Here is a 25,053-nt window from a genome sequence, read left to right on the forward strand (position 1 = left end):
TTTCTTTTAAATAAATTGTTTTCTGATTCCTGAGCCTGGCAGAACAGGATGAGTGTCCCTCAGCAGGGCACGGTGTCTGTGGGGGTGTTGGGCCAGGTGTGGCTGGTGAGGCCTTCTTCCACCACTGGGATATGGCCTCACACTCCTACTGGGTGACCTCTCCACCGGGGTCCCCTTTTTACCCTTGAGGAAATGAAGGCAGAAGGAAGCCATGCAATTACTTGGGGTCTCAAGCCCTAAGTGACAGATCCTTTACACAGGTGGGGAGGCTCAGTCAGTCCATGTAGCCTCTTAGTACTCCAATCAGCACATATAAAACAGTCAATAAATGCTAGCATTATTCTGGGGCTATTGGTGATGATTAGGGCCAGAGAATTATGGTTACCTTTACTCTTACTACCCTCAGATGGTGATGGAGCTCATTTCTGGGGCGTTCATTTTGCTTCTGTTAACAAAATGGTAAGGAAACTGGCATTTCAAGCCTTGGTTGAACAATCTACCCTATTCTGTTCTATAGCCACAGACCACATTCTTAAACTTCGAGGGGACCTAGGTTGTCATCATTAGCAACCCGGTATCTGTACACATGTAACATAAATGAAAATATAGTTAAATGCAAATATGGATGCATAGAAATTCCCATTTGTGCTGGAGCAGAAGCAGGTGGGGGAGGAGCTGAGTTATGCTGGGCGCCCAGGAAAGAGACTGATGGGGGGCCCGGTACCTGAGACTTGAAGGCGAGAGATCTTGGGTTGAGCTGTTGGCGTGTTGGAGGCGGACTGAAGAGGAATTGCCTTCTGACCCAGCAAATTCTACAGGGGCCAGGAGGAAATGGCACCCAGGCCCTCACAACATTTACTCTGGGATGGAAGCTGGAGATAGACATGAGGAAGGCACACTTCTCTCCGCCACCACTCCAGAAGCCCCCATTATTGCACGGAGGATGGACATTAGAACAATGATTGCACTACAGGTTGGCACACAAGGACACACAAAGTGTGGTGGGGTCCTTATAGAGTTCGAGCCCAGAATATGTCAGAGGGACTATGAGGGTGGGGGAGGAATTCGAGGCAGAGGAAAGAGCAGGCACGAAGGCCTGGGTGTGACGCAGCAGGGCACCTACAGGCCACTGCAGGATCCCGCGGGACAGCTCTTAGGGAGGGCCCATGCCTGGGTGGAGAGCAAGGCAAGTCGTATCACGGAGGGAGCGGAAAGCCATATTTAGGAGTTTTGACTTTTACCTTCAAGGATACAAACAGCCACCAAGGACTTTTAGGAAAGAAAGAAGCATGATTATATCTTAAATTTCCAAACCAAGCTGTCTCCTCCAATATTGGCATCCCAGCGAAAAGCTGAATGAGGTGGCAGTGGGCTTGTCAGAGAGAGAGCACAGTGGAGCTGGGGACCAGGCAGGGCTGGCGGGGGCCCCAGGAAGTGTTGACCGGGTTTGACTGGCGACCTTGGCCTGTCTGACCATGTCCTGTGGAACAAACAAACAAATCCTTGAATGCCTTTGTCCTGACGAGCACAGAGCTGCTTCACTTAATCCTTAAACTAACTTGTGATTTTGGCATTGCTTCTCCCATCGTGCAGCTGAGTAAATGAAGGTGCAGGGTGGCTGAGGAGGTGCCTCCGGCCGGGCAGGTGTGAGTGCATGTTCATGTGGAGCCCTGAGGGGTCCAGGCCCGGCTCCATCCTCATCCTTGAGGGCCAGGGGAAGGGAGTGGAGCTTATGACGCCCAGTTTCCCCTGGAGCATCTCCTTGGGCAGCTGCGGAATGCTCATTCTCATACCCATTCAGTGTCTGCTGAGGAGGAGGGTGTGGGGAGGCCCAGAAAGCTTGTGTGTTTCCAGGAGGCTCCCTGTCCCCCAGGGCGGAGGCAGCAGGGTGGACCCCCAGGTTGGTAGGGAGATGAGGGGCCCATGGCTTTCATCACAAGGGAAAGCCTAGATCAGCACATATCCATCTCTCCTTCTGGAAAAACCGCTCCTAGGACATGCCTGACTGCCAGTAACACTCAGCAGTTGGGCAACCTGGCCCCTCAGGGGCTGCCTTTCTTCTGCAGTTTCCGTGATGAGAGGGAAAAAAAGGGATTTCTTAACCACTCAGCTGTAGGAATCAATGGGTGGAGGGGACTATGGTGAAATGGGGTCCAGCCCCACCCCACCCTGCAGGGCTGCCTGCTGTAGCAGGACCCTGGGTCTTGGGAACTCTGTAGGCAGCCACACCTCTGGGGTTAGGAGCGTGGGATGCCTTCTACGCGAATTCTTTGGTTCTTCTGATACCTTAACTTATCCCATACAGTGCGCCAGCCACCTTGATATGGGTTTTACAACTGGACCTGATTTTGTCTCCTCAATAACCCTGAGAAGTAGGTACTGACTTATTTATTTATTTAATACATATTTTTTTTTATTTCAGAGAGGGAGAAAGAGAGAGATGATGAGAGAGAATCACTGATCAGCTGCCACCTGCATGCTCCCTATTGGGGATTGAGCCTGCAACCTGGGCATATGCCCTTGACCAGAATTGAACCTGGAACCCTTCAGTCCGTAGCTCTATCCACTGAGCCAAACCGGCTAGGGCAGTACTGATTTCTTTATTTGCCGGATAACAATATATGATGCACATTACCATGAATGTCCATTTGATGCCATGTCCATTGCCATTCAATGAACACAGGTGCAGTTCTGGATGCTGGGAAGACAGCAGAGAGCGTGGCCACTCGGATTCGGTGCAGGATCTAATGGCATAATGGGCATCAGTGTGTTTGATAGACCAGAAAGTGCCACATGTCTCCAGGGCAGTGGTCGGCAAACTCATTAGTCAACAGAGTCAAAACTTAAACTATATAGGTAGGTACATTGTTATTAACTTAATTACGGTACTCCTAAGGCTTAGGAAGAGCCACACTCAAGGGCTAAAGAGCCGCATGTGGCTCGCGAGCCGCAGTTTGCTGACCACGGCTCTAGGGCCATCCTGGCAGGAGTAAAGGCTCAGTACACTTCAAAAGTTGGATGACATTACCCCATGTGGTTTAGGAGACCTGTCACTCGTGACTGCCCCACCACAAGTCTTAAATCAAATGACTGGGGATCTGGGCCTTCAAGGTCCTAGAGGCCAGACAGAGCACTGCTGGTTGCCCAATTTTCACAAGCTGTGTGTGTTCACCCCCCTCACCCCATTCAGCTCCCTCCACAGGGCCCTTCCTGGGCTGGGAGGATGCTTAGCAAAGGACGGCCAGGTCCCTGCAGCCCCTCATCCTGGGGTGAGGCTGAGGACTGGCCCCATCTCCTTGGCGCTGAGAAGCAGCCCATGGGGAGAGCTGGGGTATTCATGACTGAAGTTGGAATTCACTGGTTTGTGTCTGTGATGAACGGCCATCTTTGTTTCTTGTGATGCTTTAGTCAAAAACTGTTTATTATTATTTGTTTACTAATATACCGTCCTCGAACCCATAGCAAAGGCTGCTGATGTTACAAGGTTTATGAAATAGAAACAGAAAACCAGAACCAAAGAAAGGACGACAGATCAGATACAGGAAACAAACAGTTTCATTTTTTATTTTTTAAATATATTTTATTGATTTTTTTACAGAGAGGAAGGGAGAGGGATAGAGAGTTAGAAACATCGATGAGAAAGAAGCATCGTATCAGCTGCCTCCTGCACACCCGCTACTGGGGATGTGCCTGCAACCAAGGTACATGCCCTTGACCAGAATCGAACCTGGGACCTTTCAGTCCACAGGCCGACGCTCTATCCAGTGAGCCAAACCGGCTAGGGCTCTTTTTTATTTTTAAATATACTTTTATTGATTTCAGAGAAGAAGGGAGAGGGAGAGAGGGATAGAAACATCAATGATGAGAGAGAATCATTGATCAGCTGCCTCTTGCACACCCCCCACTGGGGATCAAGCCCACAACCCGGGCATGTGCCCTTGACCGGAATCGAACCTAGGACCCTTTAGTCTGCAGGCCGATGCTCTATCCACTGAGCCAAACCGGTTAGGGCTTCTTTATCATTTTAAAACAATGAACAAAGTATATGTAACCTTCTATTACAAAGAACATTTTGCATGCTTACTTAGAACATTTTGTAAAATATAGAATGCATCAATATAAAATAAAATAAGCCTGTGGGCCTAAGTTACACTGGTGTTTATTTTTGAGCATGTAATTCTGTATTTATTATTTTAAAGAGCCACTTAACAATAACATAATTCTTCTATACCATGTTTTAATGATTGAATAATATTCCATTGCACGGATATACCTCAGTTTATTTAATCAGTGTTCTATTGCTGATGGTTTACATTATTGCCTTTTCCCTGCTTTCATACAGTTGTTGCAGTAAGCGTCCTTATACATCTAAGTTCTTCAACAATGCCCATCGTTTTTTTAGGGTAAATTCCTAGAAGCAGGATCCCGGGGTCACAGCACGTCCATATGTTTTATGCACAGGCAACGACACAGGTTCTGGAATGAGACCGTGTAGGACTGACACCCTTGGCCATCAGCCAGCTGCATGGCCTTGGAGGGCCTGGCAGGCCCGTGGCTTCCTCCCTGGTGAGTTGGAATACTAACAACCTCCTTTACTGGGTTGGTTGCTATGCGATGCATATGGCTCAATACATGGTAAGCCCTTAGATCCTGGCCTGTGCACAGTGAGCACAAAACTCTCAGCTATTATTATTGTTGTTATCATTGCCAACTTGTCCTCCTGAAAGAGTGTCCCAATTTAACTCCCACAAGCATTGTATGAGCGTTTATTTCCACACACCTTTGTCAATACTGGGTGTTATCATTCCTTATTATTTCATTGTTTGCCAATCTGATAGGCTTTAATTTTACTGCTTTAATTACTAGCAATAAGCATTTTTTGATGTCTTCATTCATTAGTAAATTTTCTGTTCATGCTTTTTTCCCCCCTGTTTTAGTGGGGTACAAGACTTCTTATGGATTTCTTTAATATAGTAAGGTCTTCAATTTTTTTTCTATCTGTGGACACGAAAATTGTATTTTTCCTTGTTGCTCTTGCCTGTGCTATACACTGAAAAGCCTACCATGAGATGTTACCTATATTTTTGCAATTTTTAATTTTTTTTATAATTTTTTACTTTTACCTTTAGACTTTTAATAAAATTAATTTGTAATTTTAATAGTTAACTTCCCCACTTTAAAAAATTATTTGTCAATTAATTACGATAGACTAAATTCTATATTCTTGGTTGGTTTCTTGGCTGTTTCCTCTGTTCCATTAATCTCTATGTCTTTTTCTATGCTTGTGTTTTAAATTCTTATTGCTTTGTAAAACACTTCGATGTCTATCAGTACAAGTCCCCTTCCACGAATTTTTTGGGGGGAAATATTTTCTTGGCTATTATCGTCTGACTATTTGTATAAATAAACTGGAGTAATTTTGTCACTTCTAAGAAGAATACTTATTTTGATTAGAATTTCATTCATTTTATAAATTAATTTGGGGAGAATTGGTATTTTTCCTGCTTTTGCATTTTCCTGCTTAGAAACATGAAAGCTATTTCTTATTTAATCAAGAAATTTTAAAGTAAACTTTTAATTTTAGAATAGTTTTAGATTCACAGAAAAGTTGCAAAATAGTAAAATAGTATAGCGTTGCTATGTACCCTGCACTCAGTTTTTCCCATTGTTAACATCTTACCTTATTGTAGTATATTTGTCACAATTAATGAACCAGTATTGGCCTATATTATTAACTAATGTCCATACTTTATTTGGATTTAATTGTTGTTTTTTCCAACATCCTTTTTCCATCCCAGTGTCCTGTTCAGGATGCCACATTAGTTGCCATGTCTCCTTGGGCCTGTCTAGATTATGACAGCTTCTCAGAATTTGCTCGTTTTTGTTAAACTTGACCATGTTGAGGAGTGCTGGTTAGGTATTTTGTAGTTTGTCTGATGTTTCTTCACCTTTATTTTACAAACTGTGAAAACAGATTAGAATTGACATTGTTTTTTAGGTCATGGTAACTAAGACAAAAAGGAGACTTCCCCCCTTTCCCCTCCTCCTCCTCCTCCTCCTCCTCCTCCTCCTCCTCCTCCTCCTCCTCCTCCTCCTTCTCCTCCTCCTCCTCCTCCTCCTTATAAAGAAACTAGAAGCCCAGTGCACAAATTTGTGCACAGGTGGGTCCCTCTGGGTGGCCTGTGGGGATCAGGATGAAACCCACATTCTACCTGCCATTCCCACTCATCCCAGCCCCACTGCACCTGCCGTGGGCTCGTGCCCAATCAGTCCCAATTGGGAGAGCATCTGGCACCCTCCCAAGGGGAGTGGCCTGTGGGATAGGCCGAAATCGGCTTTCCAACATTCCCTGAGGGGTCCCAGATTGTGAGAGGGTGCAGGCCAGGCCAAGGGACCCCACCGGGGCACGATCTGGGCCAGGGAGGGAACATGGAAGGGCTCCAGGGCGTGTCCAGCCCATCTTGCTCAGTCCTGATTGGCTGGACCCCAGCAGCAAGCTAACCTACCAGTCGAAGCATCTGCCCCCTGGTGGTCAGCACACATCATAGCAACTGATTGACCCGTCAACTGCCCCCTAGTGGTCAGTGCACATCATAGCAAGCAGTTGAATGGCCTTAGCCTATCATTAGCATATTACACTTTGATTGGTTGAACAGTTGACCAGTCACTGGACGACCGGACACTTAGCATATTAGGCTTTTATTATATAGGATGTCTATTTTGGAGACCTTACAAAAGAGGCATTGGGTGACATAGAGCACCCATTCTTCATCGAGAGAGTAGTAACATACAAATACAGGGTCTCATGGGTCCCTTTCTTCAAGACCTGTATAAAATCTCAGGTCAGCACATGAAGTGTGGGTCCAAGGGAGGTCATTTTTTGAGCAGTTAGGTAACACATTTGACAAGTCTTACACTTGCCTAGCTTGTCCCCCAGCTACAACCTAGAGGAGAAGAGCAGTTAGATAGCAACTTCCTCAGATGACCAGTGCTTAGGAACAAAGTCAAGCTGCTGGGCTCCAAATGCCAGCTCCATCTCCTCACTAGTGCTCTACTTAGACATCTCTGAACCATGGAGTCCTCATCTCAGGTGGAGAAAATGACAGCCCCTGCGTAGAGAGCCATGGTATGGATCAGATGAGATGGCACGTCATAACCGAGTGACAGTGTTGGCTATGGTCATCATGTGTTTCTCTTGGGTGAGCCTCCCCATGGGTTCTGGACCTCTAAGGTCAGAAGCTACACTCTCAGATACATACTTGAGGAACTGGTGAATGTATTTGGAAACCAGATGAGTAGGGCGCAGGCTTGATAATTTATGGTGAAAATTGAGACGTCAAACCAGTGCTTAAACCTACATGAAAGGCTATCTGTATGGAAAAGGCTGAGTTTTCTTGATGAAGCAACTGAGGGTTCTAACCCTTATAAAGATCCTTGGCTGAGTCCCCAGTCTTCGGTTCCACAGTACAAGCAGAATTTATTTTGTCCTGGAAACAAAAGTTTGATCTCAGAAATCCCTTAGCAAGGCCCTCCTGGACCTGAGCCAACTGGCCTCTCTCAGGACCCCTGTTTTGAATCAACTGCAGAATTGTCTCCCATCACCATCCCTTCACCAACCCCTTCTAGGATGATGCATAAGTTTGCTTCATGGAATTACTGAGTCAACTGAATTTTGGAGAAAATCTGCCAAAGATGACCACTTTCAGTAATGATCAATTCATAATTTGATCCTTTTAGTCTCAGGTAATAATTAGATTCCAGGACCTAGTCCCTTGAGGCTTTGCCTGAATCACAATATAGAACTACATCACCCAGTTCCAATTCTGCATGGCCTGAAGGCATACATTCATTACATCCATAAATGTTAATACATTGTTAGTGTAATTATGAGGGGGATGCTATAACATTGCCATATTTATGAACACTTGTAAATAGCCTACACCTGAAATGTGGCAGTTATATTGAGATTTGAACGTTGCCCAACATTAAGGACTCAGCACTTAACCCTCGTCTTCTTGAGTGCCTGAGCTCATGGCGGGTTTTGACCAGCAGAGACTGAATCCTGTTTGTGTTTTTGGGTTTATGCCTGGGTTTGGAGTCACCGTATTGAGTCTTCGAGTCTTTGATGTTCGGAACTTTATGAGCTGGATGAAAGCTTTGTGGGCACATATTTCACTACCTTCATCTCATAAACCAGGTCACTGAGAACACGAGTGACTTCCACATAAGTTATAAGTCCCAAGAATTAAAGATTAAGCTGAAGTTAGGGTCTGGGGTCCAATTTTTTTCAAGTCCCATAGCTCAGCTATCCCTTTTGTGAATTCACTTCCTCACCCACCTGGGCAGAGTTGCTCTCCCCCTCCTGTAGCCACCTTTATAAGCTAGACATTTTTCTAACATGGTATTTCTTTCATCATAGTATATATTTTTTTCCGTTTCTTGTGTTTGCCTCTTCTGGCTGACTTTGAGCCCCTTAGGGCATCACCTTTGTCTTATTCGTTTTTGAATTCCTAGGGCTCAATGCCAGGCCCAGAAGGCTCCCATTGGATGCGTATAAAATGAATGAACAAACCGACAGGCCATGCCAGTTTCACCAGTAATCTGCATTTGTATTTAGCTGCCAAGCATTCTTTATACCCAGATTTGCCACGAGGTAGCAGTGTGGAGCTGGGGACTCAGGCCTTCCTATCTTGGGACCTTGTACCTGGGTGTTCTGGCTGAAGTCCCCCATTATTTCATCTGTGTAGGGGTGGTTTTTCACTCTAGAGTCCTTCCTGCCTCCTGCCTAGAGCAAGTAGATGCCAGAAGGGACCAGAAAGGATATCAACTATAGTCCCATCCTTTCACAGACAAGGGGGTTGAATGGACTTCATGTCCCCGATTCTTGTGCCTGTCCCGGAGCAGAACCCAGAGGGCAGGCAGGTGGGTTCTGACAACCTGATTCATATAAAGCTGAAACGAAGTGATCCTTTTATACTATTGAGACCATATAGTGGAATAGTCATGGAGACTCACCCACTTTTGGCTTTAGCAACAGCTGGGGCTAATGAGCACTAAGGTGGATTTGTCACCTGGATATTTTAGTAGAAGCAATGATAATTGTCAACTGGACCTCCTTCTTGCTGCCTCACATCCGGCCCCTCCTCACAGCCTGTCAAAAAACACCTTGCACAACTGTCCTCTTTTTCCAGATGCACTTGGGGCAACTCTTTGCATGAGTCAGCTCCACTGAGTGGTGTCATCACGCAAGTGGATGTGTCCTCAGCAGTGTCACCTGGGGTCTGGGGAGCTGGGGACGAGGGTGGGGCACTGAAGTGTGGTGGCCCTGATGAGGACTTTACCGGGGATGTGGGAACACAGGACAGGCCCACATTCCTGGAAGTCTGGCATAATCCCAAGTTCTTGACCCCCGCCCCACCCCTGACACCAAAATTCTTGCATTAAAATTGGGTCAAGGTAAATACAGGTGATGGTGTTGGTGGTAGGAATATGAAGCTGCAATGATGTAAGAATTGGGAAGGTCAGAATCAATGTTTTAACCCCAGCCTGAGTTAGCCTTCAGTCAAGTATTCAGTATATGGGTGGAAAAACACTTGCCTTGTTTTGGATGGGCCTCTTTAAAGGTGTATACGAAGTTAGTCAGATTTTGTTTGTTTTCAACCACATCTTCTTAAAGACCACAGTTTGGAGGGAATGAGGATGAAGGTGGGTGAGATGGATATTCTAAAACTTTGTAGGAACATTAGCAGGTTGGGGGCTTCTGAGGCTAAGATTGGGGCTCTTTTCCTTGCCCCTCAAACAGGGGGTGGCCTTAGGGCCAGAACTGTGTGTTCCCACTCGCTCTGGAGGCCCCAGAGGGTCGGGTCTCCCTGAGATTAGCTGTGCCCCATCTCCAAGGGGGGTCCTGATGGTAAGGACTAGATCGCCAGACAGGATGAGTTCTCCAACACCAGATGAAATCTATGGCCACTCAGGCTTTAGACTAAGGACCCTGTGATGGACAAAAATGGTGGAGATGCATTACCAATGGGCAAAACTGTCACTTCCCTCTGCCTCTGTGGTCAGTAGGAACTGTGGGTCAGGCTCAGGCAGTAGGCCAAGGGCAAAGGAACAAGCATGGTCCCAGCACCCAGAGCCAGCTGCACCAGGCCTGAGGGAGGGCCAGTGGTGTGTGTGTGTGTGTGTGTGTGTGTGTGTGTTTTATATGCATGTGCATGTTGTATGTGTTTGTGCACATGTGTGTATATGTGTGTGGTGTGTGTCCTGGAGTGGCACATGGGAGGAGCCTGCAAACCTCATACATGTGTGAGGCTCTAGAGGGTGAGGAGGAGGAGGAGGTGCCCCTGTTCCAGGAGGACAATGTGGGGCAGAGAGGTGGGTTGGGTGGGGTGAACTCTGTGGTGCAGGCCCACGTGGCATCTGACGATGGCCTGAAGCACGGGAACCATTTGGACCTGATTCAACCGCTGGTGTTAAAGGCTCAGGCGGGGCTGCCTTTGTACCTGGGCACAGAGTTCTAGATCCACCCATGGAAGCCCTATAAATGGGAGCCCAGGCTTCAGTGCTGGCTTCTCCCTTCTCAGCCCTGCATCTGCTCTCCAGCCGGCCCACATCTGACACCTGCAGCCAGACATCCGTGCGCAGCTTGGGAGGCCATGGAAGCCCTCTCTGAAGAATTAGCATGTGAGCTGAGATCTAAATAATGAGGCAGCCAGACCCAGTGTTTTAATGTATGTTTTCTTTGATTTTTAGAGAGAGAGGAAGGGAGAGGGAGAGAGAGATAGGAACATCAATGATGAGAGAGAATCATTGATCGGCTGCCTCCTGCATACCCCCTATGGAGGATCGAGCCCGCAAACTGGGCATGTGCCCTGACCGGGAATCCAACCATGACCTCCTGGTCCATGGGTCAATGCTCAACCACTGAGCCACACTGGCCAGGAAAGACCTATATTTTTTTAAGCACTCCAGTCCTCAGTTGCTTTCCTCCTCCCTCTCTACCCCCAATCTTCTACTCTCTACTGGATCATTTCTTAGTGTTTATCCTAAAGAAAAAAAAAGCAGCAAAAGTTTCCTAGAGTCCTAGTTTCCCTCCAGCTATCACCCCATTTCTCTGTTCATGGTCACAGCCAAGCATCTTAAAAGAACAGCCCACACCTTGCCTTTGCACCTCCCTTCGGTTCCTCAGTCCCCCCACCCCCATTCTATTCTGGCTTCTAGGCCCTCACACAGATAACTCTTGTCAGGCACACCAATGATCTTCATTGTGTGTCAGTTCATCAATTCTCCTGGCTTTCTTGGACTCCTCGCTTCTTGGGTCTCCCTAGTCCCTGCCCTCGTTCATTGGATGCTCCATCAGCTGGCCATAGGCTCCTCCACTGTCCAGCCTTGAGATTCTGCAGTGTCTCCACCCAAAGGGGCTGCTTCTCTTCTTCCTGGGTGACCTCTTCCACTCCCATGTTTATATTTCTGACCCCAATATCTCTGAGGGGTCAGAGATATCCAAATATCCCCTAGCTTCACCTCTCTGTAAATGCTCCACCATTCACAAACCTGGAGGTATTTCTACATTTTTTTTTCTTCCCTTCACTCCACATACTGAATTCACCTGTTAATTTTTCCTACAAAACATTTCTCAGACCCAGACTCCTTTGTCTCCACTGCTGCCATCTGTCATCTTTACCCGTAACTAGAGCAACACATCCTTTCTTGCTTGATCTCTTGTTCATCCTTTATCCATGTTGCACATGGGATCATCCTTTAAAACCTTGAATCAAATAAAATGTCTCTTCTCTGCTTAAAATCTTTCAGGGTCTTTTCATTGCACTTTGAATAAAACCCTAACATTATATACACGTTGTTTGAGATCTGGTGGGAAACATGTTTATTCATATATACAAGCATACACATGTGTATGTACATATTCACCCTGGCCTGATGTTCCCACACCAAGATACCCTGATAGTTAGGTTTCTGGGACTCACCAGTGTCTGGCATACCCAGTAGCGAGGATAGAGCCTCGCCTGTAATTGGTGTTCACAAATACATGCTGAATGATAGGTTAATGAAGGAAGTTTATTTGATATCTGACTGAGCTCTGCTGAATGGCAAGAGGTGATCAATGTTAGCATCAGCCTTGGAGGTGATATGAAGGACATCTACTTTAAGTATAGTGCAGGCTCTGGGACCAGGTGCCCAATGTGGAGCTCAGCTTTCTCGATTATCTGTGAAACCCTGAGTAAGTTACTTAACTTCTCTGAGCCTTAGTTTCTTGTCGATAAAACAGTGGTAATAAGATGGCCTACTTCTTGTGGTGATTGCTATTATTGTTCATTTTTAGTACCTCAACTCTACCTGCTCCAGGAATGACTCTGCAACATTCCTGGCAGGTAGTTTTGCAATTCTCGTGATAGGGAATGCTGTCCCTGAAATCTTGAGCTACTTCTCACAAAATTCCAAGCTATTTATTGTAGGCTTGGCCTCCTTCGTTAGCATGGAACTATGATAATAGTAGCTCTACGCTGAGGTAATGAAAGGATGATCTGGGACCCAATTCTAATGTGTGTGTGGAGGGGGAGGGGGGGTTCTCCGACAGCAGCTAGATGTCCTAACATCTCAACTCAATTCTGACACTATCTACCTGGAGATACTGATACCATTGTAATTATCTAGTTGTTAATAATAGCAAAGGAGCAGAGGGGGGAGCCAGACATTATGGGCATGCTGTTTGGGCAGCTTCACCAGGAAGCTGCAACTTTGCACTCCCCAGGGAACCACCAGCCTATCCCCTGCAGAACACTGGGGGAAGGGATCCAACAAAGGAGAGATAGATGCCTGCCCAGTAAAGTTGGGGTGACATAGGGAAGGTAAGTCACACCTGGGAGCACAAATCATTGTTCAGAGTGGATGTGGCCCCTGCAAGCGCATGAAAATGTGGGGATACATAATCCCCTAAACAGAATTCTCTCTCCTTGCTCTTGTGCTCTTAGCTCACTCTTGACTTCCTTGCATTCGCCCATGCGTACTCCATAGCCATGTGGACGCATGGACCCCCATGCAACGGGCTGACGGGTAGTACTGGAGAAACACAAATTAAGCCTGCCTGATGCGGCATGGGACTGTGCTGATGTGGAAAGTAAACTCTGGGCACTGGTTCTGATTTTAGCCCCGCTAAAGGCAAATGGGACTCGTCCTTGGCGGGACTGAGGGAAATGAAACGTTGGGAACTCAGGGATGTAATTCCCCAAAAACAAAGCTTTGTACAACATCACATCCTCATCCTCCCGTGTGAGTCTCAGAAAAGTCTTTTTCTTGGGATATTGCAAGAAACCCACCCCCACAAGCAACCGGGGGAGACGAGGACCTCTCCCCTTCCTTAACAATAGCATCAGATTGCACAGGTGAGGGATCAGTCCCACAAGATTGCCCCTTCCCTCCCACACACATTCAGATGCTAGCCGGTAGTTCAGGTTTTACCTATAACATTGACCGACTGGCTGTAAATCAGAGGTGCCCACAATCCCCTCCTTGGGTTCCATTGATTTGATACAGCAGTTCACAGAACTCAGAGAATTATTTTACTTCCTAAGTTTACTGGTTTATTATGAACGGATATAACTCAGGAACATCCAGATGGAAGAGGTGTATAGGGCAATGTGTGGGGAAAGGGCGGGAGCTTCCACACTCACTTCTAGCACACCACTCTCCCCCAGTCGCCATGTGTCCAACCTGCTCTTTTGGGTTTTGTAGGGCTAGCTGCCGGCATCATAGCATGTTGAGGTAGGTTTTGCGGTGAGCACGTGCAGTATACAAACACCACTATATATACATTGCTAGCACAGAAAGTGGAGAATAAAGTCCACCTTGGGTTGGAGGTTTCAGTGTTAAAATGAGGGTATAATGAGAAACGTTCCCACTCACGTCACTCCTGAGGGTCCTTAAGCAGCTTCAATAGCTCTGAGGTGGTTTCAGGCCGTTTCCCTAGTCTTTGCGTTGTGCCCTTCTAAAAACATTCAAGCAAACACTGTTAGAGTCCCAGCAAGCCAGCAAGCATTGTAAATATTTAAGTAATGGTGTAGCCTCTCTCCAAGTTTTTGACCCTTCTGTACAACCCAGGTAGGCTACAAACAGGGGCGAAGTGAGGACTTTCATTTCTCTTCTTTGCCAGGATTGGGATACACAACAAGAAGGTATCTTGTTGTGTATCCCAACACCCAGTTATCTGCCCTGACCTGGTGTGTTTGTGGTCCCAGTGCTCTGGGGCAGATGTCTCTCAGTGATTGTCTGGCAAAGGCTCTTTTCACTACATTCAGAGCAACCTGTAAGTAATTCAAGTGCAAGGAGGGGTGGAACTTCAAAGGTTAAAAGAAAATCCAGTCCAAACTGCCTATAACCTTGGCTAGTCATTTGGCCTCTTCTTGCATACTTTCAGTGATGGTGAGCTCATTATTGGGCTGCCCACGGAAGGCTCAATGCCTCTATGGCCAGTAGATGGTGCTGTTGGGCAGCTTCACCCAACAGCACCATCTACTGGAGGGCATGGTGGTTTTGAGACTGGGGAGTTGGGGAGGTGGACAGCTTGAGGTTAGATGGCCCTGCCAGTCCGCCTGCCTCTTCCAGCCATCTCCAGATGCGAGGCAGGCATCTGTGGGAGAGAAGGAAGAGCAGGAGTGGGTGAGTCTAGACCTGTTGTCTATTGGCCTAGGGCCCCGTGGTCGGCAAACTGCGGCTCTTTGGCCCCTTGAGTGTGGCTCTTCCTAAGCCCTAGGAGTACCCTAATTAAGTTAATAACAATGTACCTACCTATACAGTTTAAGTTTGAAAAAGTTGGCTCTCAAAAGAAATTTCAATCGTTGTACTGTTGATATTTGGCTCTGTTGACTAATGAGTTTGCCAACCACTAGCTAGGTGTTCTGAGGCTAGTGATGGCAATGGGATAGAGTGGGAGGACATGGGGATATCCCCACTATACTCTGGGCCAGGACCTGCCAGTTCATGCTTATTCAGGGCTAGCCTGGGCACTTGCCTATTGATCTACTGTCCCCGACCAACACACACACACACACACACACACACACACACACACACACACATCACTAGGGCTGTGGAGGGGAGCAGGCAGTGGGCACTAAGCCTTCTGGGCTCACAGTTTTCCAGGAAGTTCTTCTTCTTCCAACCTGGGCTACAGATTCCTCCAGCGTGAGAGCCTCGCCTGCTTTCCCTCTGCTCCCACAGCACCAAGCATCATGACTATACACACGGGTACCCACTTAGGATGACTACCTTGTTCTGGGTGCCTGGGACTGTCCCAATGTTAGCATCAAAAGTCCTGCATCACCCCGGCCAGGTGGCTCAGCTGGTTGGAGTGTCATCCTGTGCACCAAAATGGTTGTGGGTTCGGTTCCCAGTCAGGGCGCGTACTCGAGGCAACCAATCAATGGAGTTTCTGTCTCACATCAACGTTTCTCTCTCTCTCCCTTCCTCTCTCTCTAAAATCAAAAAAAACATGTCCTAGGGTGAAGATTAAAAACAAAGTCCTGCATCCTGGAAACTCCCTTAGTCCCAGGTGAACCAGGAAGGTTGACGACTCCATCAGTAGAAGAAGCCTCCTTAGTCTTTGCCTCAGAGGGCATGCTGGTTGGCCAATTCTGAGAGTGTCTAAGACTCAGTGGTTGGTCCCCTGAAGACAGGCAAAGAGCCCAGCAAGGCCCCAAGGTTGTCATCTGGGGTTCTCATGCTGGCAGGAGACCCAGATTATTCACATATAAGTAGCTCCAAGGGGGCCACAGACTCCTAGGGACCAGTGCAGCATCATGGAGGCTAGGTTGAAGTCCCCTTAGAAAATGGACTTGACATCATGGAAGGCTTCCCAGAGGAGGTGAGTCTGAAACCTATGGGTTGGCAGACATAAGCAGGGGGAGAATCCTGGGTTGGAGAGAGGCAGGTGCAGGTAGAAAGGAGATGGTGATAGGTTGTCAGGTGTCCAAGCACATGGAACAGATAAACCACTCTAGCCCAGGAGAGAAAGGAAGTCCAAAGGCAAAGATACAAAGAACAAAGGGGAGAAACATGTGCTAATCCCTGACTGGGAAGGTTGGATTTGGAAGGCATGAGGAATTCCTGTAAAGTGCTACTCAGAGTTCAAGTGTTTAGACCTAAAAAACATATCAAAACTCTCAAATTTGGGGAGCTACTTCCCATGACTTCCCTGCCCTCCTCCCCTCCTTTACCTTCAAGCTGTGGTCTATACTCTGTTAGGCCCCAAGAGTTTGGTCCCCCACAGGGCCTCCCAGGAATGCTCTAGAGGCCACAATTATTTTCTCTGTCTCCTGACCTCAAGGTCAGGTCTTCTGAATCTCCCTGTCCTATTAGGCTCCTCTGTCCCTGGCTCCCAATCCTGCCAAGGATAGTTAGATGAGTAAGCTGCATCTCAGTGCCAGAGAGGTTGGAAGGGACCTTAGAGTTCACACTATTTGTTGCCCCCCCTAGTTGCGTACCTCCAGTTCATGGGACATGGCACCTCCAAAGACAGCTCCTGTCACCAGCGCAGATCTTAGTGCCATCTTCCTCAATTTCCCCCATTGTGTGTGTGTGTGTGTGTGTGTGTGTGTTTAATAATTGTCAACTATAACTTCTAACTTCTAGCATTCTTTTTGGCAATGCCCTTCTCCCTCTTTCTGAAAGGCTTCAGCATAGACACACACAAGTCTGGCAGCTGTGTGCTTGGTCCTCGCTGTCCCCATGGCCCAGCCTGTGTCATTAGGGCCCTGGCTCCAGGCGAAGCAGTGCAGGCAGCGGCTGGGTCAGAGCCCTCTGAGCTCCAGGAAAGCGTGGCGGTTCCCAGGACAGAGCTCGAAGGCCTGCTGGCTCCTTGACGTCTGTCCCCCTATCTGTAATCTGCAGGTTTGTCTCCTTCCCCTCGGCAGAGGCCTCCCTTTCAATCGTGGGTTGATCTTTCTCTGATGTGGCTGAACTCCTCCTGCTCGCCAGCCCCATGCTTCCTCTCAGTATCTGAGTGTCTGATCTTGGACTCCGATCTGTGCACGTCTTCAGTGCTGAGAACAAAGCCATTTCTTGGGCTTGAGCCAAGATGGAGACGTGTCCGTGAGCCTCCCTCAGCCCCGTCAGAAACTGCGCTGCTAGGGAGGCTCTCTGGGGCTCCTTTGCAGGCTGAGGCCCTGGGGTGCAGCTGGCTTATTCCAAAGTGGGAAAATGGAAAACATTCCAAATAGGGAGGCCAGAGAACTGTGATCGTCGCCCCTGGAGAAGCTCAGGGACTCGAGACGTACAAGAGCTGTAGGGAAGGTTTGGTGTGGCCTGTGGAAGGAAGCTCTCTCTCGCTCTGTGCACGGACCCTGCCTGCCGGGTTCACTGCTCTCTCTCAGCACCCGGTGCAGTGCCTGGTACTTGACAGATGACCAGTGACCACTTGTGAGGTGGTAAACGAATGACCAAGAAGAAGACAGTGTCTGGAAATCTTTCCTCTGTGCCACGGGCACTTCCTCATGCGAGTTAGAGCTCGTGCTGGAGTCCAGGGGGATGCCAGTTAGAATCCTGACGTCACCACTTACCGGCTGTGTGAGGCCAGGCCCGGTCCTTAGCAAAGGGGCAGCATATCAACCGCGGCGGCTGCCGTCAGGATTCCCTTGGAATGTGCATGGAGCTCAGGGCCTGGCACTGGCCATCTGCAGGCTCCGCGAGTGCCCGAGGGCTCCCTGTCTCCACTTGAGATCTTCCCCCACATCATCCCCCGGTTCTGTCTCTCTCTCACCTTGGAAATATCCAAGATTGAGAGACTCGGGCACTCCCGGTGCTGGATGGCCCACACGTTAGCCAAACAGTCCTCCAGTGGGGCACACCCAGAGAGTGGGAAGAGGGACCCAGGAGAATGAATGGAAGTCCCGTCACCCCTCAGGAGGCTGTGACACTGGGCCAGGGCACAGTGGAGGAAGTTAGCATGGGTCCTTTCCTGTGAGTCTTGCCCCTCCTCTGTGCTTTCACACAGCCCCAGGGCCCCCAGCCTGGTGGGCAACAGGGTGGAGGGTGGGGAACCAGGCTGCCTGGCTTGCCTAAAATCTGGTCAGATGGCCAGGAAGACAATTTTGGTCCCCAGTCTACGTTCATCTCAGAGGTACGCTTCGTCCTTACTTCTGACAGGGATGCTATGTTCGGAGGTGTCACGGATTGACTGGGGACCTGTTCTCCTATACAACTCCCCACTCACCCCATTTTGGCCCTTTTCTCTTGAAAGTAAAGACCAGAGGAAAGGTAGGCTGTATTGGAAAGACTCCTAGACCTGAATTTGGGACTGTGAGCAGGTCTAGGACTGGATTTTCTCAAGTGTAAATTGTGTGCGTGAGTGAGCCTGTGAAGGTTGTAGGTGGGGGTGAGTGGTCCAGGTGCCCCTTAAGGAGGCCTCTTTCAGCCTTGCTGTGAGGTCTGTTTTTTATTCCTACTCCAGATTCTCAAAAGAAGGAGGAGGAGGTGGAGGAGGAGGAGAACATATCATCACAAGGACAGCAGGAATGTGGAATTTGTGTGGTGGGGAGGAAAGAGCAAAGAGCACACAGGTCAGATATCAGCATAGGGTCAGCTTTATTCTGTATTTTACCTTCACCAGGGAGAAGAAGGCAAAGCAGCTGGAGAGCAGACCAGCCTGCATCACACAGTCACATATCACGTCAGTAAAGAATGTACATGGTGGAAATCAAGGGCCCAAAGCAGACCAGCCATGAAGCACGAATGTTAACGAGGACTCCAAACGTCCCATCTCGCGTTTCCTTATTGACTGTTTGAGTTCAACCATTAAATACATGTTCCATTTTTTTAAAAAAACACAACCAACATTCCAACATCCAATTACTTTCTGTCCTTTTTTAGAATAATGCAGTGAATAAATTACCCAGTTTTTTTGTTTTGAAATACCACCAACCTCTTCTCCACACCCTGGATGGTGGTATTCAAGGACACAGTCCATCAAATTCAGTTTGTTTTGAGGCTCCAGTGAGAGGCTGATGCTCTAAAAGTGAATGCAGGCATCCTTGGCTGTTACACACTCAGGGCTGGGGGAACTTTTGCCCCAACAAAGCTGAAGTAGGCTTCTGTGGTCTCCCCTGACAGGCACACTATTCCTATATTTGAGCCCTTCTACTAAACTGCTGGGGAAAAAAAGACTTATTCACAGAGGTTGATGAAATACAGAGAGAACTGTCTTTAGAGACACAGACCAAGTCCTGGAATACTGAAAAAGCCAGGAGACGAGAACAGGTGCACACAGAGGTACCCACAGGAGAAGGTCACCATAGCGTAAGTTGGGATTGGGTCTTCATCTGTTGGCCATCTTCTTGACCCTCGACAGCATTATAAAAGCAGCTACTTTCCCTTGCCAGGGGGTAAGCACTTCTCCTGGATTTTTTGTGGGCAAACCTCCACACATTTTGCCTGAGATATCTCTTGGCATGGCTCCACACACTGAGGTGGGCATTGGTCTTGGCATGGAGGTAGGCATGGATCTTGGCATTGCTGTGGGCAGTTTTCTAGGTTTAACTCCTGGCACTGAGGAAGACACACCTCCTGAGCTTGCACTGCACACTTCTCTTGGCAGGTGTCCTGGCATGGGGGGAGGCACACCTCCTCAGCCTTTGCCTGGCACTGCTCTTGGGTCTTTTGAAGACATGGAGGAGGCACACATGGCTGCTTGCACTGCTGCTCATTAAAGGACATCTTGGGGCAATTTGCAGAACCTGAAACAAACACAGAATTTAAAATTATCTGTATTAACAGTACCAGGCTGGGACTGAGAAATGAAGGGTTGATAGAAGGAAACAGGAAATGATTTATTGTTAACCCCAAGAACTCATTTCCCTTTTATCCTTTTCTATTTTCTATCGCGACTTCAGCTCCCTTTGATGCCCATCTCCTAGGTAGGAATATTCTCATAGCTCTTGTCTGGATATCAATAGCCCAGTCCTACCCAAACTCCCAGCCTTTTTTCTCCTCTTCTATTAGACGAATCTTATTGAAAACCAGGTGCAAGAGACTAGATAAAATATACAGGATGGTTTGAAAGGCCCAAGAAATGGTCAACCATTTCAAAAATCAGTAGAAAGTACACACCAGCAAGAGAACAGCCTCCCAGAGACAGAGCAGCTAGGGAGTCAGGGAACAGATGCCCCCACTTACCTGATCTTCAACAAGACTCAAAAAAGAATGTGAACTGCAGAGTCCGGCCAGATAGGGACTTTTATATAGTGCTTGGTCCAGCCTTCCACGGGCATGACTGGCCACGTGGGCTGAGGTCCTAATTGTGGAGTCACCATAACGAGCTTCCTCTGAAACTGCCCATAGTTTGAGTCACTGCTTGGGATGCCGGTTAATCAGCCTCCATTTTGGCCTCTGGGTCCCGAGCAGACCTCAGCAGGGAGGGGCTCCTCTCAGATCTTTCATTAGAAGCAGCAGCAAAAGAATGTTCATAAAATGTTATCTCAGTCAGCCCAAACTGGTTCAGGATGTGGTGAGAGATAAGATCCACCTTGCTCATCTTGTCTTCACCTGTGGGAAGACTTTATGCCTAAGGCCTGGGGTCTGTCTGGGTCAAGGGCACGTATGGTCCCTTTCAGAATGAATGTGTCTTCACTGAGCCTGGAAAGTCACACTTTCAGACCCAAGGAAGGCAGATTGTCCCAGGGCCCCAAGCTAACAAAGGACCCACAGCCTCCTAGAGCAATGGTCGGCAAACTGCGGCTCGCGAGCCACATGCAGCTCTTCGGCCCCTTGAGTGTGGCTCTTCCACCAAATACCACGTGCGGGCACGCACGTAGTGTGATTGCAACTTCATGGCCCATGCGCAGAAGTCAGTTTTCGGAAAGGAGATAGACGAAACAAGAATACAAGATGAGTGTGGATGGGAGAGTTGGAAGGGGTCGACCTCAGCGAACGTACCTCAATCAGATTGAGGACGTTTTTAGCAAAGGCCAGCTTAGGAGTACCCTGATTAAGTTAATAACAATGTACCTACCTATATAGTTTAAGTTTAAAAAATTTGGCTCTCAAAAGAAATTTCAATCGTTGTACTGTTGATATTTGGCTCTGTTGACTAATGAGTTTGCCGACCACTGTCCTAGAGAGAATGATTTTCTTGCAAAGAGGTCTTGGGAAATTGGAGTCATTTGTTGCTCTTGGGTGTGAAGTAAGGTGGAGGAGAAGGGAGAGGAGGGGAAAGGCAGGTAATCTTCATCTTCTCAACCTTGATTTATGACATTTCTAAAACTGGCATTACCGAGGTTTCATAGTGACCAAGAAAACAGGATAGAACAAGGTTGGTCTGCCTCCTTGCCTTCTGGAAAACCTTTGCTTAGACTACAATAAAAGCCAGGAGGATGAAAGGAAAAGTTTCAAAGCAAACACACCCAGTTTTCCCTACTGCGAAGTTTCTGTTTGAGCTGTCACTTCTATCTCGTGTGCCCTCCCTCTCTGTGTCTGTTGAAATCCAAAGTATTTGTTGAAGTCTACAACCTTCCAAGAGCTTTTCCTGGTTACTCTAAGCCAGAAATGAGTTCACCCCTTTCTGAAGTTCCATAATATCTATTATCTCTGCTATTTATATAACATTTACTATTGTTATTAGGAATTCCAGTTACTTATGTACAGAATCTTATCACTATCCTGGGTTGTAGGTTCCAGAAGGGTAGGGGCTGTGCCATAGATATAGAACGTAGAAGACAAATGATTATTGATGGAGTAACTGCATTAATTAAGGAATAAAAAAGGTGGATGTAGGAGACAACTGGGAGTAGAGGAAGATCCCATGTAATACAAAATGGGAAAGGATTCAGTATGAAATAAATCTTTAGACCATAAGTGGTGGCCTTGAGCTTGTTTGCTATAGTTGACCAAATTCTAGGGACTTTAAAGATGATGATGGTCCCCATAACTTGAAGAAGTCTGTTTAGATCATTTCTTAAGAGAGATAATTGGATAAAATCAGAAATTGCTTCAAAGGCTTCTACAGTTTTTGGATGCTTGGTCCCTAAAAAGTTTTAAAAAGGTGAGTTGAAGGAGACCAGGTGAACTTTGGCTGATAGCGCCAGTATGAGCCCTTTATGTCTTGGTAAGAATCAGATGCCTGTGTGGAGCGGGGCTGACCTAGAGGAGTCATGCTGATGTTACTGTGAGGGACTTGATTTTCTGGAGGCTGGGGCAGGAGTGGGGCTACATGCGATGAAAGACAAATTTGGAAGACTCATAGGTGAATCTGAAGAGACAAGGGCATTTGGGGAATCTGGGAACGGGTGTAGAAGGGGGGACTCTCCTCCCCTCCTTTTTTTTTTTATCTCTTTCCTCTTCAATTATTCCATTTTTTTTCTGGGGAATGTTGTCTATGAGACAAAGCAATTCTCCAGAGATTAAGGAGGCAAGAAATTCTCCAACACTAGGTTTATTCATTTATTATTTCAATCATTCATAGCCCTGCTTTCAAGGGGTTTAGAGTCTCGTTGAGAAGATAGACAGAGGTAAGCCCTGTCTAGGCCTCCATTTTGAGTTCTGCTCAGGACCCAGAGGCCAAAATGGAGGTCCAAGACAAAGATCCTTTTATTAGTCTTGGGTGGAAGGTTTTTATAATCTCCTGGGGGACATGTCTGTGCTGTGTTTTACTGGACAGTGGGAATTACCCAGGCAAAGAGGGTGGGCAAGGGTATTTCACCCTCCTTGCCTGGGTTGAGAGAAGAGCCTGAGGCTGATTCAGGAAAGGGGTGCATGAGCGATTAGAGAAGGAGACCTGATTGATTGAGATCTTCAGGTTTCTGATGAGATGCATGAGATGATCTTGCTCATGCCACATGCATTTCTGTGTCTTTGGTCGAGTCTAAGAAGAAGGAGACCAATTAGGGATGTGCAGAACACTGGCGACACCAGGTCATGCTCTCATGGAGGGAGTGAACACAGTCAAGAAGAGCCCAGAGTTCAGCTGTTCTCAGAGGACTCTGCCTGACATTGAGATGATTACATTGAAGTGGGCCCATGTAAAATCAAAGATCCTTCAATATGGAAAAGGAGACAAAAGAGTCAGGTCAAGGTCAGAGTGAAGCCTTCATAGACCATTGATGGTTTTGAAGAGGGAAGGAGATCCCAAGCCAGAAATGTGGACAATCTCTAGAAGCTGCAAAAGGCAAGGAAACAGAGTGTTCCCTAGAGCCTCCAGAAGGAAATACAGCTTTGTTGGCATTTTGATTTTAGCCCAGAGAGATCTATGTCAGACGTCTGACTTCCAGAACTATAAGACAATAAATTTCTATTGCTTTAAGTCATTAAAGTTGTGGTAACTTGTTACAGCAGCAGCAGAAAATTAATACACCTTCCCAATGTCTGAAGCTCTTGGGAACTCCGGAGGAGGGAAGTGTCATATGAAGTAAAATTTCAGGTTAGTGCTCCTTCATTTAAGTATATACTTGCTTATCGTGTCATCCCCTTGGCCAAAGACTAGCTTTCGGTAATGCATGGAAAAGGAGCTGGACTCAGGATCCCACTGACCTATTGCATGTAGTGTATGTGTAATATTGGGTAAGTTACTTAGTCTCTCATAGCTTCAAATTCCTCTTGTAGAGAAGGAGTAACACAGTTTCACAGATTTATTGTGAGGAATAAATTAGAGAACATAGGCACCAACACTTGGGGCCATCAAGGTGCTCACAAGACGCAGTACAATCTGAACCTGTTCAGGACTCACCTTCTTCATGAGGCATCCCTGATTTCCCCCAGTTCTGCTGGTTCCAGTTTCTTCACTCTGTCCCCCCAGCACTCATTCTCCAACTTAAACTTTTTTATTCACTGTGATGCAGTAGACAATATACTAAAGATATGCACGCTCAGGTAAGTCCCTGATCCTCTCTGGCCTTACTTTTATCATCTTTAAAATAGGAAAGACTAGGAATAGTTAGACTAGCAATCAGCCAGATCCGTTCCAGCTTTGACATTCTGTGATACTATAAAGGTGATTACGAATGATGAGCTGGGGTATCTCTATGACTTTGTAAATGTATAGATGCATGTGTAGGGATGTCTTCCTCCTTGATTGTTACAATCCACCCACAAGAAGACCCAGTCTTCTGTCTTCTGTGTGTGGCAGTGGCCCAGCCAGTTGGCTGAATGACTTTAGGTGACTTAATTTTTCCTAGGTGCAGAGTGGGAGTGTTTGGGGTCTGAGCCCTTGAAAATCAAACCTAGTGGCCCTGTATCGGGACCTGTGACTTGGATAGCTGTGGGGAGTTTGTCCCACCCCACATCTTAAGATAAGGTGACTAAGTAGTTTCTCTAACCATCCATAGCCCTTCAGCAAGATTGGGGCTAATCTGATATAAAGTCACCTGAGAGTTAAGATTGTAGATTTCTGCAGCTGTCATTATGGGAGCCAGGGTGTAATTACACAGGGTCAGCAGAAGAGAGTCAGCTGTGTGCAGGACATCGCTGTTTTTTTTTTTTTTTTCCATTCCCATCAAATAATTATCTCCTTTGTCCAGATCATAAAAGTTCCCAGACTCCTCTGATTCACTGGGCTGGCAATGTCTGCATATTATAGGGCCAGGGCTCCGATAAAGCTAAATGGTGCAGAATGTGGCTCATCCCGTTTCCTGGGGATCAGGTGCTTCCGGAGAGGCTACTGAGCTTGTGGGTTCCTGGGGGAGAGTCCACCACTCCTCTCACCTCCGTTCCTCCTGCATCACCCACAGAGAGAGTCTGAGTCAGGGTTTGTGGGAGGGGCTGTGGATCCCAGGCCACTGGACCCAGAGGGGACTTGAGAGGACACCTGATTCTACCTCCTTGTTTTAGTCCAGCACGTGCTCATGCTTTAACAGGAGGCATGAAGTTATTAATTGGCTGCATTTTTTTTAGGTGAGTAGAGGTAGGTGCAAATGTGTTAAGGGCCTTGTTCAAGATCATGTGAAGTCTACAACCTTCCAAGAGCCTTAGTCTCTCACAGCTTCAGTATCCTCTTATTGAGGAGTAACACTGTTTCACAGTTTTATTGTGAATAATAAATTAGAGAACATATGCATC

At 47.2% G+C, this 25,053-nt stretch overlaps 1 protein-coding gene across 1 annotated transcript; it reads right to left on the reverse strand.

The window, feature by feature from the left end:
* Positions 1 to 19,371: 19,371 nt before the first annotated feature.
* Positions 19,372 to 19,722, reverse strand: PRR9 (proline rich 9; the record flags this gene model as incomplete). The annotated part of the gene is made up of 1 exon (XM_081112914.1): positions 19,372 to 19,722. The coding sequence occupies one exon, from the start codon at positions 19,720 to 19,722 to the stop codon at positions 19,372 to 19,374; it is 351 nt and encodes a 116-aa protein (XP_080969040.1).
* Positions 19,723 to 25,053: the final 5,331 nt, after the last annotated feature.

The sequence above is a fragment of the Myotis nattereri genome (assembly GCF_964212035.1).
Source record: "Myotis nattereri genome assembly, chromosome: 18".
NCBI classification, from domain to species: Eukaryota; Metazoa; Chordata; class Mammalia; order Chiroptera; family Vespertilionidae; genus Myotis; species Myotis nattereri.